Genomic DNA, 16,912 nt, shown 5'->3' on the forward strand with positions numbered 1-16,912 from the left:
AACTAGTAATATCATCAACCATGTGTAGTTAACTAGTGATTATGATTGATTGATTTTTACAAGATACGTTTAAAGCTAGCTAGCAACTTACCTTGGCTTCTTACTGCATTCGCGCAACAGACAGGCTCCTCGTGGAGTGCAATGTAATCAGATGGTTAGAGCGTTGGACTAGTTAACTGTAAGGTTGCAAGATTGAATCCCCGAGCTGACAAGGTAAAAATCTGTCTTTCTGCCCCTGAACAAGGCAGTTAACCCACCGTTCCTAGGCCGGCATTGAAAATAAGAATGTGTTCTTAACTGACTTGCCTAGTTAAATAAAGGATAAATAAAGCTCTCAAAAAGTTAAATTATCAGCCAAATCGGTGTCCAAAAATACAGATTTCCGATGCCCTAATTAATCGGCCATTTCGATTAATCGGTAGACCTTTAATATATATATATACCTATGGTTGGGGAAACTGGTTCCAGACCTATGCTTAGGGAGGCTTACTGAGCAGTCTGTGATATTGGATCACAGCATCAGTCCACTCTGTTTTTAATAGCCTGGTCTCAGATCCATTTGTGTTGTCTTGCCAACTCCTCCAACCCACCCGGTTCAGTCTACTCCAAATACAGCCCTTTTCCTTGAACATGTCCTGATGGAAGGAAGTTAAGAGGTGGCTTTGCTTGGCATGTGAATGTCCAGCAGAAGAGCACAGTTAAATCATGTATTTGTCAATAAACATACATTTAATGACAGAGAATGTTGAGTGCATTAAACCCCCTCAAATATACTGTTCTACTTCTATTATGAAACACTAATTTAGTAAAGGTGAGTTAAGTTCTCACTGTTGGTGATGCTACATATGTATGGCATAGAGACGGTTGAGGAAAAGCACTTTTGAATGTTGTTTTTTAATACGTTTCCTTTAGATAAGAAACTGCATACATGATAGAAGACGAACAATAAGTTAACAATCATCACATGCAGTTTCCCTCTGTACAAAAAAGAAAAACATTTTAGTTTATTTTGTATTATGTACACGTCTTATACAATAATTCCCAAAGAATGTCCTCTTTCTTTTCTTAGTATGGAGGCACAGGGAGACGGTCCTGGGTCGTGTTTAGTAAGCACTCTGTTGTAAAACGTTTTCCATGTTTTGTACCTTATGAACATATCCCTGTACATACACGCATACCAACATATACCACAAGTCAAAGGGTTCTCCGACTAAACGATCAAGACCATCAACTGCATGTGTTTATTATAAAATAACCATTTTGAAATGTCTGTCTCCTGTGTATGAGCTAAAGGTTGTAGAGTACTTTCATTCACAGCCAAAGGGTTGTCTAATGTCAGTTCTCCACTATGAGATAAAGGTTGTAGAGCACTTTCATTCACAGCCAAAGGGTTGTCTAATGTCAGTTCTCCACTATGAGGCGAAACAAGGTGGAACCATAAAAGTCCTGTTTTCAGAAATCTAAATTCCATTCCCTTCATAACTATTGGCTGTTAATCTGCCAGTCTATGGCGCACTCTGCTGAAATGTTGTATAGACAACATACTTTATCAAATGTCATTCAAACGTAGTACATTTGACAACGTTTTCATCTCTGTAAACAGTGACACTATACAGAGGGTTGCAGAACTCTCAACAATAATAATGGTGATCTGGGTTGCATCAAGATCACAACTCATAACAGCATTTCAAAGTGTATTTGGTATTGAGCAGGCAGCTCTCTGAAATGTTCCCAGTAATTATTCTCTTGAATGCAGCCCCGGAGGAAAGAAAAGTTAAATTATTGCTAGGTTCATATTTCCATACTGTATCAACATGAACACAACATGGACAGGATGTGTTGTATTTCAACATTTAAGGGTATATATTCTGACCATATTCTCATACTACAGCTTCCCGAGTAGCACATGGTGTATATGGTATTGTAAGTAGTACTGCAAGACACTTATTACAGAATCCTATTCTGCAGTCCTATCTGATTGAAAGGGATTGGTCCCTCTGTTTTGGAAACAGCAGCCCTTGGAGGAGAATCATTTTTCCCAATCAGTTGTAGGAGGTCTCTGTATTTAATTTTTTTAGATACCCTGCCAAACTCAAATCTCCCACAATCCCAAAGTCCCATTGGCACAGATATAGGAGCAGAGTTCCATAACTCCTCCATAGAGTACCGTCAAAAACCAAAATGCAATAGAGTAAACACATTAACCATCTTCATTATTAACAATTATAATAAAATGTTATTAAAAAAACAATACTTTTTAGTCCATATAATCTCAGTTGACAGAGAAGCCAGTCAGTCTAGTGCCTTCTGTCAGTCTCTTCATGTGTATGACAGTCCCTCTCCCCAACCCGACCACACTGGGACCACTGGACCAAAATACTGTTGTAGTTGGTCCAGTCTGCCCTTTCCATTCATTTGTAGTCATTTTGGGTCAACACTAGAGTCTGTAGAAGTGTCAGTCGCACAGTTCTGTACACACCCCGCCAGGTTCAGATCACGTTCTACTCTGGTTCTAGTGTGGTTCTGGTCTGGAAGGGGAGGGGTGTAGTACACAGAGGCAGCAGTTTTGAGGTCCAGCACTTGAGGTTCTTGAAAAAGATGGCATAAGAAGAACTATGGTCGATGAAACCTCCAGGACAGAGAGAGGGAGAGAGATAATTAGTTACTGTATACACTGCTTGAAGTATGGGCAAGTGTATCTGTGTTGTGTTGCAGTGTAGTATGGCTGTGACATACATACCTGGTTAGATGCCGACTACCCTCATGCACTTCCATCTCTGTGCTTTTAAATTCATTGAGTTCTTTACGTATAGCAGCCTACAAGGGACAAACAGAACCGGAGATCAGTCAGAAACCCCCCCCCCACAGTATACGCATTATTAGAGTTGCAAAATTCCGGGAACATTCAATAAATTCCCTGGTTTCCCAGCAATCCTGGTTGGAGATTTCTGGATTTCCTGCTTATTCCCTTCTGATTCTGGGAATCCTCCAACCGGGATTTCAGGAAAACCAGGGAATTTATTGAAAGTTACTGTAATTTTTCAACCCTATGAATGACTGTGCATTTGTGTGTGATTGTATGTGTGTGTGTGATTGTATATGTGTGTGCGGTGTGTGCACCTGCATGTGAGTGTTATTACCTTATCTGCAGCTGTGAGTCTTGTCCACGGTTTGTCTGCCCTCCTGTCGTAGTCCTGGGCATCGGCTACCTCTACATAGTCACTGAAGCGGGTCAGGATCTTAGCTTCCCTCAGCTCCTCCACTGTAGGCCTCTGACTCAACTGGGGACAGGAGAAAAGGGTTGTCAGAGAGTGTGTGTATGGTGGCTGAGGGTCTCGGGGGCAGTAGATATGGATTATTGTGTTAGTAGTTCTCAACCGTAAAACAATAAAGATGGCCTCGCAGGCAATCATCCAAACCGTTAGAGAAATAGACACACACGCCGCTTATGTTACACAACAGAGGATGAGATAACTTGATGTCATAACAGGTAATGCTTTTATATTTCTAATGATCTGCTATCTAATGGAAAGTGATACCCTGTTCCCCTCTCTCACCCTCCTCCTCCCCCTCCTCCCCCCTCTCACCTTTCTAGACAGGCGTTTCTTTAGCTCTCTCATCTCATCTAGCTCCTCCAGTTCATTGCGCGCTGAGAGGGAGAGACAGGTTAGAATAGAATAAAACAAAATAGAAAAGTCACTATTGTCCATTTCGTGAGAAACTGGAAATGTGTATTCTGCCTATCTAGTATGTTCTACTTACGTTTGAGTATGTTTCTCTGTTCCAACTCCTCTGTAGTTGGCCGTTGACTCAACCTCCTGAAAAAAATAAACAAAAGTCAGTCAGGACCGTTTCCTAACGTCTTTTATTGTGTTTTGTTCTATTGTGTTTTATTTTCTGACGTCAGACCAGTCTCCTCTGTGAGCCATGACTCCCTCAGATGTGTATGTATTTACTTAACACCTCAACAGTCTGACACAGTGATTCACACAGCAACAAGAGGGAGGGAGGGAGGGAAGGGGGGAGGAAGGAGAAGAAGCAGAGAGATGGAGAGGTAGGTAGAGAATTAGATACATGGAGAGAGGGAGGGAAGGAAGCGAGGGAGGAGGAGGCAAGAAGCAGTGAGTGTAATAAATGAAAATGTGAGACGAAAGAAAGGAAGGAAACTGTGAATTCTTTATTCCTGTATTGCCACATTTATGTTCTGTACTCTGTGAAGGTAAAATCCCGCTTGAAGCTGTCCTCCCTCTCACTGGCATATTCAAGATAATATGACAGGCTCTCTTTTACTCTCCTTTGTCCATCTCCCTCTCTCCTCATCGGTTTCCTTCCATCCTCCATCCCTCTCCCTTTTCTCACTTCCTCGCATCTCATCTCTGTCTCACTCTTCACCTCTCCCCCAGGTCACATCTCAACCAGGCCAGAGCAGGTTGTACAGGCGCTGACAGAGGGGAGCTGTGTGTGTGTGTGTGTGCGCTGGCGCAAGCCCCATGATAGCTATATACAATCTTTTAAAAAAGCAGCTGTGTGTGTTTGTATATAGGAACTGAGAGCCCTCCTAGCCATTGCTATAGGGAGGGTGTATGTGTGTGCGTCTCACCGTGTGAGCTTGGTGCCTATTTGCTGCCTGAACTCCAGTCTCTCCTGGTCTGACTGTCTGGGCAGGATGTTCTTCTCCTCTAGCTCTCTCACAGACGGACGGTTACTGATCTTAATGGCCAAGGAGTCCTTCCTCAATACCTTCAGAGCCAGGGTACCTACACACACACACACACACACACACACACACACACACACACACGTCCATTAAATGTTTATAAAATTGAACAACTAACACCACCAGTAGCTAACTCATGCACTAGCAATTAAATTGTCACAACTTTTATCCTCTCCAGTGAGTGCTACAGGATGGGAGTGTGTTTCCAACCCACTCCTCTGTTTACATAACCAGATTACAGAGAGGTGTGTGTATAAATGCTTCAGATTTTTTATTTATCCTTTATTTAACTAAGTAAGTCAGTTAAGAACAAATTCTTATTTACAATGACAGCCTACCCTGGCCTAACCCGGACGACGCTGGGCCTTTTGTGCGCCGTCCTATGGAACTCCCAATCACAGCCAGTTGTTATACAGCTTGGAATCAAACCAGAGTCTGTAGTGACGCCTCTAGCACTGATATGCAGTGCCTCAGATCGCTGCACCACTCGGGAGCTTGAAATGGGCCTCAAATCAATAATTCAATGCTGAAGGGAACTACTGGAACAGGGTATCTGAGGACTAGCCATCGTGTGTGTGTGTTTCATGACACACACCACTGTCACCTCTGTGCATTGATTGGTCACAATCAGGGAAGTAAACAAATGGGAATCACAGCTCATAATGGAGGGGTCCAATGAAAGGAGAGCTCTTAAACTACATATCCCAGTAGCCATTGAGGCTGTTACCAGGAGGAATGGCCACTAAGCAGAGACCAAACAGCCACTACGGCCCCAAACCTATGGATAAACAAACACTTACTTGAAAACAGTGTTTCATCATCATCTTCATCCTCCTCGTCCCTGTACGACCCAGGTATGTCTTGGTAGTCTTCTTCGTTGGAGAGGTTCTCTTTGTTGTTATCACATGCTATCATCACCGTGGGAACCACATGGTGCAGTGAGCTGAGGTCAGTGAGAAAGGTCAAACGTTAGCGAGTGATAGTGGGCTTGTCTGTGTGTTTGTCCATCTATCCGCGTGTGTGTGGTGTTAGAAAGATGAGAGTAGGTAACATCCACCATAAGTTATGAAAGGAGCTATGGAAGTCTGTGATTAACGTAAAACAGCCCAGCGTAAACAGCACCTCAAATCAACTGAGAAAACAAGACTGAAACACTGTATAAAAACGGCCTGACTCAACCAAAAGGGAGACAAACTGCAGACCAATCAGAAACTGGCCTCGAAGCAGCATCCCTGATTGGGTCAGGGAAACAGCACAGGAGCAGATAGGAAAACAAGCAGCAATCTCGTAACTGGAGCTCTCATACTGGAGAATAATTATCCCTGTTGCTTATACAAACTCAGTTTGAGTGTGCGTATATGCCAACAAGGTTTACTAACATCACATTTAGACTAATTCAGGCAGCAACCAAGTCAAATAAATAAAGACTTTAAAAAGACTAGGATACCTATTACCATTTTGTGCTTGAGACCAAACCGAAAAATGAAAGGAGAGGAAAGGAAGGAGGAAAAAAAATCGTATCCCGGGAGCACATCTGACTGAAAGGAAATCAACCCCCTGACGGCCCACCAATCAGAGTGATGGACCATGGGGGCGCAATCTGGCACTGGCACATCAGTTATACCCTGACTACATCGCTCGCGTCGCGTGCGCAAGTGCGAGCGTTGCAAAATAAATTTAGAAATCTATATTATTAAATTATTCAATTATTGCACCCACACTGCTCGTGTGCGCAAATGAGCGTCTGCGTTGCCAAGGACTAAAATGAGTCGGCAGATCGCTCTGCAAGTCCTGCCTCTCCCATCTCCTCATTGGCTTATAGAAGCAGGTACCCACGTGCCATCTCCTCATTGGTTATACCCACGTGGGTGACTGAAAGACCAACGAGGTAGGTGGCGGTAATGCACCTAATTTATGAAAGTTGCCAATATAAAGTCCAGAGAAGAAAAGGCCTGGAAGGAGGAGAGATGACTAGAAACGATTCGGTTGACCGTTTTATGTGTGGATTAATTGGTGGAGTAGAAAAACGTGTGCATTTCAGGTAAAATAACAACTCAATGTTTATATCCCAGGACAAATTAGTTAGCAACAGCAAGCAAGCTAAATATGACAAGTTAGCTAGCAAGTGCAAGCTAGCTAGCTAAATTGCCATAAATGTTTAATGCTTTTTGACCTGTCCCCAAATTAATGTAATTGGTTCAGAGTTCGTTTTGATATTTTAACCTGCTTGTCGTGATCGCGTTTGGTGTGGGGGGACAAAATAAATTTGTGCAGGATGGCGCACGCGCGCAGCCGGTTTCTGTTCCGTGTCACGCCCTGATATGTTTAATCTGTCCTTGTGATTGCCTCCACCCCCTCCAGGTGTCTCTTATTTTCCCTGGTGTATTTATCCCTGTGTTTCCTGTCTCTCTGTGCCAGTTCGTCTTGTATGTTTTTCCAAGTCAACCAGTGTTTTTCCTGTTCTCCTGCTTTTTGCTATTCTCCTTTTTCTAGTCCTCCTGGTTTTGAACCTTGCCTGTTTCTGGACTTTGTATCCGCCTGCCTGACTATTCTGCCTGCCTTGACCACGGGCCTGTCTGCCACTCTGTACCTCCTGGACTCGGATCTGGATTTGACCTTTTGCCTGTCCATGACCAGTCTCTTGCCTACACCTTTAGATTAATAAACATTGTAAGACTCCAACCATCTGCCTCCTGTGTCGGCATCTGGGTCTCGCCTTGTCATGATACACTGAGTGTTTGGGTCAATCACAAGGCGTTTTCCCCTTGTGTGATGAATCTGTAGACTGATGGAGATGGTGTGTGTTTCTGGTGGTGCTCTAAATTGGTCTAAACTGGTTAGACACCAGCCCATGATACACATACACCCAGAGAGGTAAAGCCAAGGTAAGGCTCTGGGAACTAGTGCAGCTCTTTATCCAAAGCTGAAGTGAACAACAGCCAGAGGGGGTTTAGATGAAATGGTCTCTGTACTGAGATGTCTTTGACTGACCAGATGTTTCAAATGCTGCCTAGAGTATTGTGGTATTGGATTCCTAAATGACTAATTGATTGAGTGGATGGATGCCAATAGTAACCAATCACAGAAACCTTTTAACATTTACAATTTAGTTATTTAGCAGACACTTATCCAGAGCGACTTACAGGAGCAATTAGGGTGAAGTGCCTTGCTCAAGGGCACATTGACAGGTTTTCACCTAGTCGGCCTGGGGATTCGAACCGGCAACCTTTCGGTTACTGACCCATTCTATTACCTATGATAAGACTTCAGAGAGCTGACCTTTTGCCCATCTTTCACTGACATAGAGAAAGGCTCTTATTTCTACTCTGACACACAGGCACAAAGAGAGAACGAGAGCTCCAAGAAGACCTCCCAACAGCAAACTGTCCTCTAACACCAGACTCTTGTCTACGAACAGTGCTCCTCTCTCCCATTGACCGGGCATCAATCTTTATTCCCAATTTAACCCCAGTAATTAGAATATGTTTTGTCAAATGATTAACAAGCTACTTAAAGACTCGATCCAACTACCCACAATCCATCACACCGCTGTAGAGTAGGCACAGGCCAGGGCCAAAGGGTGTGGAGTACAGGGCAGGCTAGATATACACTGAGTGTACACAATATTGAGTTACATCCTCTTTTGCCTTCAATTTGTCGGGGCATGGCCTCTACAAGGTGTCGAAAGCGTTCCACAGGGATGCTGGCCCATGTTGACTCCAATGTTTTCCATAGTTATGTCAAGTTGGATGGATGTCGTTTGGGTGGTAGACCATTCTTGATACACACAACTGTTAAGTGTGAAAAAATACAGCCGTGCTGCAGTTCTTGACCTAAACCGGTGGGCCTGGCACCTACTATCATACCCCGTTCAAAGGCATTTAAATATTTTGTTTTGCCTATTCACCCTCTGAATGGCACACAACACATTCCATGCCTCAATTGTCTCAATATTTAAAGTCTTCTTTAACCTGTCTCCCCCCTTCATCTACACGGATTGAAGTGTATTTAACATCAATAAGAGGTCATAGCTTTCACCTGGTCAGTCTGTCATGGAAAGAGCAGGTGTTCCTAATGTTTTGTACACTCAGTGTATACCGTTATGAACCACTTCATCAACATTATTTTTCATGCATACACATGGAGGAAAGGACACACACTGCACTTATGTCCTCACCTCTCGTATCGCTTCATGGTAAGGGCCAGGGTCTTGTTGAGTTCCTCGATGATGCGGCTGGGGGGGTGTAGGGGCACAGGAAGTGTCCCGTAGTGTAGGGAGTGGCCCCCAAGGGACCCCACATGGTGAGAGGGAGGGGGGCACTTCTGGAAGGTGAGGGCCGAGGGCTCCATGCTTACCCCCGCTCCCACAGGCACACAGATCATCAGCTTCTTAGGAGGTAGAGGAGGAGACAGCTTCATGGACATACAGGGCAGCTTCACTGGCATACGCTCTACAGAGGGAGGGAGGGAGAGACTTCACTAGTGTTTCACTATGGTGAAACAAAGAAATACAGAAATACACTTAAGAAAAAAGAAGGAACAGCATGTCAGAAAACATGCAATTGAAGAATTCATAGAATCAAATCCCTTCAGGGAAAATTGGAATACACTAAACAAACATGAAGAGCTACCTATCTAAAATGGAGATAAACCACTTCTCCACAACCACATTTTTCAGCCATTTAACAAAGAACCAAAAACATATACGTGATTATTTACAAAATGTAGAATCTGTTATTGAAGACTACCACAACACACTGAATTCTCCAATTACATTGGATGAGCTACAGGACAAAATACAAACCCTCCAACCCCAAAAGGACTGGTGTTGATGGTATCCTCAATGAAATGATAAAATATACAGACCACAAATTCTAATGAGCTATTCATAAACTCTTCAACATTATCTTCTGCCCTGGCTTCTTCCCCAATATTTGGAGAGAGAGAAATAGATGCAGAGATCAGAGTCAGATATACCCACACAAGCGGCAAGCTGGTGGTCAGAACAAAAGAAAGCAAAGTAAAAGCAAATTACACAGAGGAGTACAGGGCTCTACCTGTGATGTGGTTGGGCAGTCTGTTGAAGGGTTTGGGTGGTAGCGCTGGGGGTTGTTTGGGTTGTTTTAGGATGTGATGAGATGACTCTGCCCCACCGCCGTTGCCTGGATACACCATGACCTTCTTAGTGGGTGGAGTCTGGCTGGGATTCTGGGTGTGGTCTTGTGGAGACGTCCCCTCTCCAGACAACTGGAACTCTACTGTACCTGGGGACAGAATAAATCAATCAAGTGTCATGTTACAACAGGGTGAGAGGAGATTAACTAATGGATGAGTTTGTTGGGACAGGGCCTGAGATGAGAGAATTGACCAATCAGATGTTATATTACAAAAAGGTGAATGGGAATGAAACAATGGGTGAGCGTGTTGGGAAGTGTGTGAACAAAATCGATCAATCAGATATCATGTTCCAGCACAGTGCGTGATGATGAACCAATGGGTGAGTGTGTTGATAGAAGGCCTGAGATGCACCTATGGCCGACCCTGCTCCATCCATCAGCTCAGCTCCATCACAATGTGATGGATCAGACCCTCCTAACGCTGGAGACATCCCGTTCTCCATATTGACCTCCTCCCCTCTCGTTACTACCGTTCCGTCTGCAGAGAGAAGGAAGGGGGGGTGGGGGGATGGAAACAGAGAACATGTTCCCAGTACATATCTGACCTGGATTCAATACAGGTGGATACTGTGATGCTGACTGTGTGACTTGATTTTGCCAAAAGGATGTTAGATTACACAACAACAACGTTTTGCCATCAGTCTCTGCTCTCTAACCTCCCTCTGCTGTCTTCTCCTCTATACCCTCTGACCTCTAACCTTTGTCGTAGATGTCCTTCAGCACTCCTCTCTTGATCAGCTCCTCTCTGCTCTGCCGGGTCGACATCTTCCTCTCCAGGACTGATGGGGCAGGAGATGATATCACGACAACATTAGGTGGCATTATACATGACATTACTATATTCACTGTGCTCATAACTGGCCTGCAGAGCAGGCACAGGATACTGATCTGATAAATTATGTAACACTGGTCACTGCCTGTCTGAATCATAACCCAATTATGGCCATGGTGCAGTGATAACATAAGGTTTGTATGGGGTAAGATAATATATTCTGTGTGTGTGTGTGAGGATGTGTGTGTGTTGGTCACATTTCTGAACATGTGGTGTTCAGAAAAAAGCAGAATCTGCACCGACAGCTGGGGGAGCAGCATGAGATTAGAAAAACAGGGCAGCACCCCACTGGTGTGTGTATTTGTGGGCAGAAAGCAGCTAGAACGATGCAACCTAGGGCATGGCCTCTCTATCCAAAATATATACATTTCATAATGTAGATTTAACCTGGACACATGGCTCAGGACTACCTTGCATAACAAACTTGATATTATATCATAAGGACAGTATAACATCATACACTGCTCAAAAAAATAAAGGGAACACTTAAACAACACAATGTAACTCCAAGTCAATCACACTTCTGTGAAATCAAACTGTCCACTTAGGAAGCATCACTGATTGACAATAAATGTCACATGCTGTTGTGCAAATGGAATAGACAACAGGTGGAAATTATAGGCAATTAGCAAGACACCCCCAATAAAGGAGTGGTTCTGCAGGTGGTGACCACAGACCACTTCTCAGTTCCTATGCTTCCTGGCTGATGTTTTGGTCACTTTTGAATGCTGGCGGTGCTTTCAATCTAGTGATAGCATGTGACGGAGTCTACAACCCACACAAGTGGCTCAGGTAGTGCAGCTCATCCGGGATGGCACCTCAATGCGAGCTGTGGCAAGAAGGTTTGCTGTGCCTGTCAGCGTAGTGTCCAGAGCATGGAGGCGCTACCAGGAGACAGGCCAGTACATAAGGAGACGTGGAGGAGGCCGTAGGAGGGCAACAACCCAGCAGCAGGACCGCTACCTCCGCCTTTGTGCAAGGAGGAGCAGGAGGAGCACTGCCAGAGCCCTGCAAAATGATCTCCAGCAGGCCACAAATGTGCATGTGTCTGCTCAAACGGTCAGAAACAGACTCCACGAGGGTGGTATGAGGGCCCAACGTCCACAGGTGGGGGTTGTGCTTACAGCCCAACACCGTGCAGGATGTTTGGCAGTTGCCAGAGAACACCAAGATTGGCAAATTCGCCACTGGCGCCCTGTGCGCTTCACAGATGAAAGCAGGTTCACACTGAGCATGTGACAGACGTGACAGTCTGGAGACGCTGTGGAGAACGTTCTGCTGCCTGCAACATCCTCCAGCATGACCGGTTTGGCGGTGGGTCACTCAGGGTGTGGGGTGGCATTTCTTTGGGGGGCCGCACAGCCCTCCATGTGCTCGACAGAAGTAGCCTGACTGCCATTAGGTACCGAGATGAGATCCTCAGACCCCTTGTGAGACCATATGCTGGTGCGGTTGGCCCTGGGTTCCTCCTAATGCAAGACAATGCTAGACCTCATGTGGCTGGAGTGGGTCAGCAGTTCCTGCAAGAGGAAGGCATTGATGCTATGGACTGGCCCGCCCGTTCCCCAGACCTGAATCCAATTGAGCACATCTGGGAAATCTTGTCTCGCTCCATCCACCAACGCCACGTTGCACCACAGACTGTCCAGGAGTTGGCGGATGCTTTAGTCCAGGTCTGGGAGGAGATCCCTCAGGAGACCATCCGCCACCTCATCAGGAGCATGCCCAGGCGTTGTAGGGAGGTCATACAGGCACGTGGAGGCCACACACACTACTAAGCCTCATTTTGACTTGTTTTAAGGACATTACATCAAAGTTGGATCAGCCTGTAGTGTGGTTTTCCACTTTAAGTGTGACTCCACTCACTTTTTGAGTGTGACTCCAAATCCAGACCTCCATGGGTTGATAAATTTGATTTCCATTGATCATTTTTGTGTGATTTTGTTGTCAGCACATTCAACTATGCAAAGAAAAAAGTATTTAATAAGAATATTTCATTCATTCAGATCTAGGATGGGTTATTTTAGTGTTCCCTTTATTTTTTTGAGCAGTGTATATTTCTTACATAATTCCGGAACATTATTCAATTAAAGAGAGACAGTATTAACTTCAGTAACAGTACATATAGGTTCAGACTGAATCTGCAGGAAATCTTATCTGGCAACACTTTCACAAGAGTTCTCTACATTTCTGATGAACAAGACTGATCATGTATAAATGTTCTAAAGCACTATTTGATATTTTTAATTTCAGATCATTTATAAAAGGCCTAAGGGGACCTATGCTCTCAGAATCTACCAAGTCTTGCTGATGTCTAACGTGTGCACACACACATCCTGTGGTATCTTTGGCCTTAGCCGCCTGGCTCTGAGGCATCATGGCACCTAACTGCTGTTTACATAATATAGCCATCATACAGTACAGCACCTAGCTGCTGCTACCCCACAGTACAGCACCTAGCTGCCCAGCTCTGCTACCCCACAGTACAGCACCTAGCTGCCCAGCTCTGCTACCCCACAGTACAGCACCTAGCTGCCCAGCTCTGCTACCCCACAGTACAGCACCTAGCTGCTGCTACCCCACAGTACAGCACCTAGCTGCCCAGCTCTGCTACCCCACAGTACAGCACCTAGCTGCCCAGCTCTGCTACCCCACAGTACAGCACCTAGCTGCCCAGCTCTGCTACCCCACAGTACAGCACCTAGCTGCTGCTACCCCACAGTACAGCACCTAGCTGCCCAGCTCTGCTACCCCACAGTACAGCACCTAGCTGCCCAGCTCTGCTACCCCACAGTACAGCACCTAGCTGCCCAGCTCTGCTACCCCACAGTACAGCACCTAGCTGCCCAGCTCTGCTACCCCACAGTACAGCACCTAGCTGCCCAGCTCTGCTACCCCACAGTACAGCACCTAGCTGCCCAGCTCTGCTACCCCACAGTACCTACAGTACAGTCAAGAGTATGTGAGCAGAGTTGAGCGTTTGGAATCCCGCTCATCGTTCACAGAAAAAAAACTGCCACTCCAAATTCATTCCATTCATTAACATCACCTTTTAATCAACACCCATCTATTTTTGTGACGACCTGGACCTACCATTTGGTTTTGAAGTATTGAAACCAAAACACATGATCCGAATGAAAAGTATTTTAATAAACAACATGAAAAGGGGACTGTAAGAAGTACACATTTCAAATAGGCTACATGTCGTATTGAACAGCATATAAACACTCTAAACAGGTCAGGAGCCAGATAAGGTGCCCAAGAAGGAATTATTTAGGCAAATAATATCAAGGCTATAGCCTACAAATAAATAAATTGTGAAGCATTTGCAACACACTAAGTTGGTGGAACATTAAGCAGACAGCATTTAAACAACATTTTGTTGATTTAAATCATTATAGTCTATAAATCGCACATATAGGCTGAAACATAAAAAATGAAATGAGAAATGCCTTATTAGGCTCAGTCTACAGTGTCTTTGAATTCACTTTAAGAAACATGAGTTTGGCCAGAGTCTGTGGCTTCCGGTTCATGTGATGGTGCCTGGAGAGCAGGTCAGTAGTGGAGGATATCCTCTCCACGCTTGCAGAGCCACTGGATGCTAAACACCCTTCGGGCCACTCAGGCAGGGCAGGGACGCGGAGTTGTTTTTAAAAACTGTTCTATGGGTAGGCTTAAAGGTTTTTAGGCAAAATAAAACCCTGTCAAAATGGAAAGCTCCTTGAAAGAGGTAATATGCCAGGCCTATTGGGCCAAAATCAATAATAGCCTATTGTATATATATATATATAATAGAACTAAAATTAGCTACACTTTTAAGAGATCTGATTTTTAGTTTATAAATACTTTTGCTACAATGTCACACTTAGCTAGCTACCCACCTCGTTCCTTTTTGTATGCATGTGCACCATCATGATTTTGACATATGTGTGTTTTCAGATTCCACAATGATTCTTTAGTTGTGGACACAACATCACCGCACTCCCTCTCCTTGTGTTTTATCAGTTTCTTTCTGTAAATATGTATTGAACTCCATGACAGTAGTTAAAGCAAGGGTCTATAGCGGCACACAAGTAGACTACAAATGCATGCTGGGCCGGGCATGCCCTGAGTTCGTGAAGTGAGTGCTATTGGAGCGGTACTGGAACAAAATTGGAGAGGCCGAGAAGGCCAATGCTCCAGCCTTTGAGAAACTCGCGCCGCGCTCCAGTCAAATTGGGCACACTCTGCACCTCGCTCACATACTCTGGTACAGTCTTCAACAATCATATAGTACATAGCTACCCAGCAATGCCCTCTGCCTCATAGCACCTACAGCCATACATACATCAACATGACATCATTATACTAAGGTTGTAGCTTTGCCTTGAAGACATAAGACTACAGCTAGGGGGGAGTGCTTAGGTGGCAAACGGAGAGGTAGAATACAAGTGGTTAAGGCTAAGGGGTTAGATCTTAGGGTGTTGGGTTAGGGGAGAGGTAGAAAGCAGGGCTTATGGTTCAGAGGTTAGATCTTAGGGTGTTAGACTAGGGTTAGGTGAGGTAGAAAGTAGGGCTTATGGTTCAGGGGTTAGATCTTAGGGTGTTAGACTAGGGTTAGGGAGAGGTAGAAAGTAGGGCTTATGGTTCAGGGGTTAGATCTTAGGGTGTTAGACTAGGGTTAGGGGAGAGGTAGAAAGCAGGGCTTATGGTTCAGGGGTTAGATCTTAGGGTGTTAGACTAGGGTTAGGTGAGAGGTAGAAAGCAGGGCTTATGGTTCAGGGGTTAGATCTTAGGGTGTTAGACTAGGGTTAGGGAGAGGTAGAAAGTAGGGCTTATGGTTCAGGGGTTAGATCTTAGGGTGTTAGACTAGGGTTAGGGGAGAGGTAGAAAGCAGGGCTTATGGTTCAGGGGTTAGATTTTAGGGTGTTAGACTAGGGTTAGGGGAGAGGTAGAAAGCAGGGCTTATGGTTCAGGGGTTAGATCTTAGGGTGTTAGACTAGGGTTAGGTGAGGTAGAAAGTAGGGCTTATGGTTCAGGGGTTAGATCTTAGGGTGTTAGACTAGGGTTAGGGAGAGGTAGAAAGTAGGGCTTATGGTTCAGGGGTTAGATCTTAGGGTGTTAGACTAGGGTTCGGGGAGAGGTAGAAAGCAGGGCTTATGGTTCAGGGGTTAGATATTAGGGTGTTAGACTAGGGTTAGGTGAGAGGTAGAAAGTAGGGCTTATGGTTCAGGGGTTAGATCTTAGGGTGTTAGACTAGGGTTAGGGAGAGGTAGAAAGTAGGGCTTATGGTTCACGGGTAAGAGTTGAAGGTTAAATAGGGGTCTTACCAGCAGATGTCTGCTTGAACTGCTCGCTCTTCTTCTTCCTCCATTTCCACGGTTTGAACAGACGCCCGAGGGTGGCAAACTTGCTCCGCCTGCGAATGGGAGGGGTGTGTGTGCCAGGGACAAGCGAATCAGATCGCATCGCTGCCAGTCGTTCCACCTCCTCAACTGAGAGGATAGAAAAGAGGAGAGATGAAGAAGAGAGGAGAGATGAAGAGGAGAGATAGAGAAGAGATGAAGAGATGAAGAAGAGAGGAGAGATGAAGGGGAGAGGAGAGAAGAAGAAGAGAGTATGTGACCACATTCAAAGTATGTGGTCACATACACATATTTAGCAGATGTTATTGCGGGTGTAGCGAAATGCTTGTGTTCCTAGCTCCAACAGTGCAGTAATATCTAACAATTCACAACAATACACAAATCTAAAAGTAAAAGAATGGAATAAAGAAATATATAACTATCAAGATGAGCAATGTCGGAGCGGCTTTCACTAAAATACAGCAGAATAGAATACAGACCGACAGGATGCTCTCAATTGTGCCTAAGATGAGTAAAGCAGTATGTAAACATTATTAAAGTGACTAGTGTTCCAATATTAAAGTGGCCAGTGATTCCACGTATAAAGGGCAGCAGCCTCTAAGGTGCAAGGTTGAGTAACCGGGTGGTAGCTGGCTAGTGAAGGCTATTTAACAGGCTGATGGCCTTGAGATAGAAGCTGTTCTTCAGTCTCGGTCCCGGCTTTGATGCACCTGTACTGACCTCTCCTTCTGGATGGTAACGGGATGAACAGGCAGTGGCTCAGGTGGTTGATGTCCATTGATCTTTTTGTCCTTCCTATGACATCAGGTGCTGTAAGTGTCCTGGAGGGCTGGCAGTGTGC

The 16,912-nt window shown here is 44.9% G+C and overlaps 1 protein-coding gene across 3 annotated transcripts in view; it reads right to left on the reverse strand.

Moving 5' to 3' along the window:
• Nucleotides 1-980: 980 nt before the first annotated feature.
• Nucleotides 981-16,912, reverse strand: part of LOC112251319 (phosphatase and actin regulator 1) — a 58,493-nt gene continuing 42,561 nt past the window's right edge. For 2 of the 3 annotated variants that reach the window (XM_042322325.1, XM_042322324.1), the window contains exons 2-13: nt 16,036-16,200; nt 10,593-10,673; nt 10,247-10,372; nt 9,775-9,981; nt 8,895-9,168; nt 5,518-5,660; nt 4,601-4,757; nt 3,763-3,818; nt 3,588-3,649; nt 3,141-3,281; nt 2,741-2,817; nt 981-2,613 (exon numbers count right to left, since the gene is read on the reverse strand). In XM_042322325.1, coding sequence (XP_042178259.1) covers nt 2,502-2,613; nt 2,741-2,817; nt 3,141-3,281; nt 3,588-3,649; nt 3,763-3,818; nt 4,601-4,757; nt 5,518-5,660; nt 8,895-9,168; nt 9,775-9,981; nt 10,247-10,372; nt 10,593-10,673; nt 16,036-16,200 — 1,601 coding nt within the window. In that variant the 3' untranslated portion in view covers nt 981-2,501. Of the gene's footprint in view, nt 2,630-2,740; nt 2,818-3,140; nt 3,282-3,587; nt 3,650-3,762; nt 3,819-4,600; nt 4,758-5,517; nt 5,661-8,894; nt 9,169-9,774; nt 9,982-10,246; nt 10,373-10,592; nt 10,674-16,035; nt 16,201-16,912 lie in introns of all 3 variants that reach the window. The other variant, XM_024422246.2, reaches the window with a different exon arrangement.

Source organism: Oncorhynchus tshawytscha, linkage group LG05 (genome assembly GCF_018296145.1).
Source record: "Oncorhynchus tshawytscha isolate Ot180627B linkage group LG05, Otsh_v2.0, whole genome shotgun sequence".
Classification (NCBI taxonomy): domain Eukaryota; kingdom Metazoa; phylum Chordata; class Actinopteri; order Salmoniformes; family Salmonidae; genus Oncorhynchus; species Oncorhynchus tshawytscha.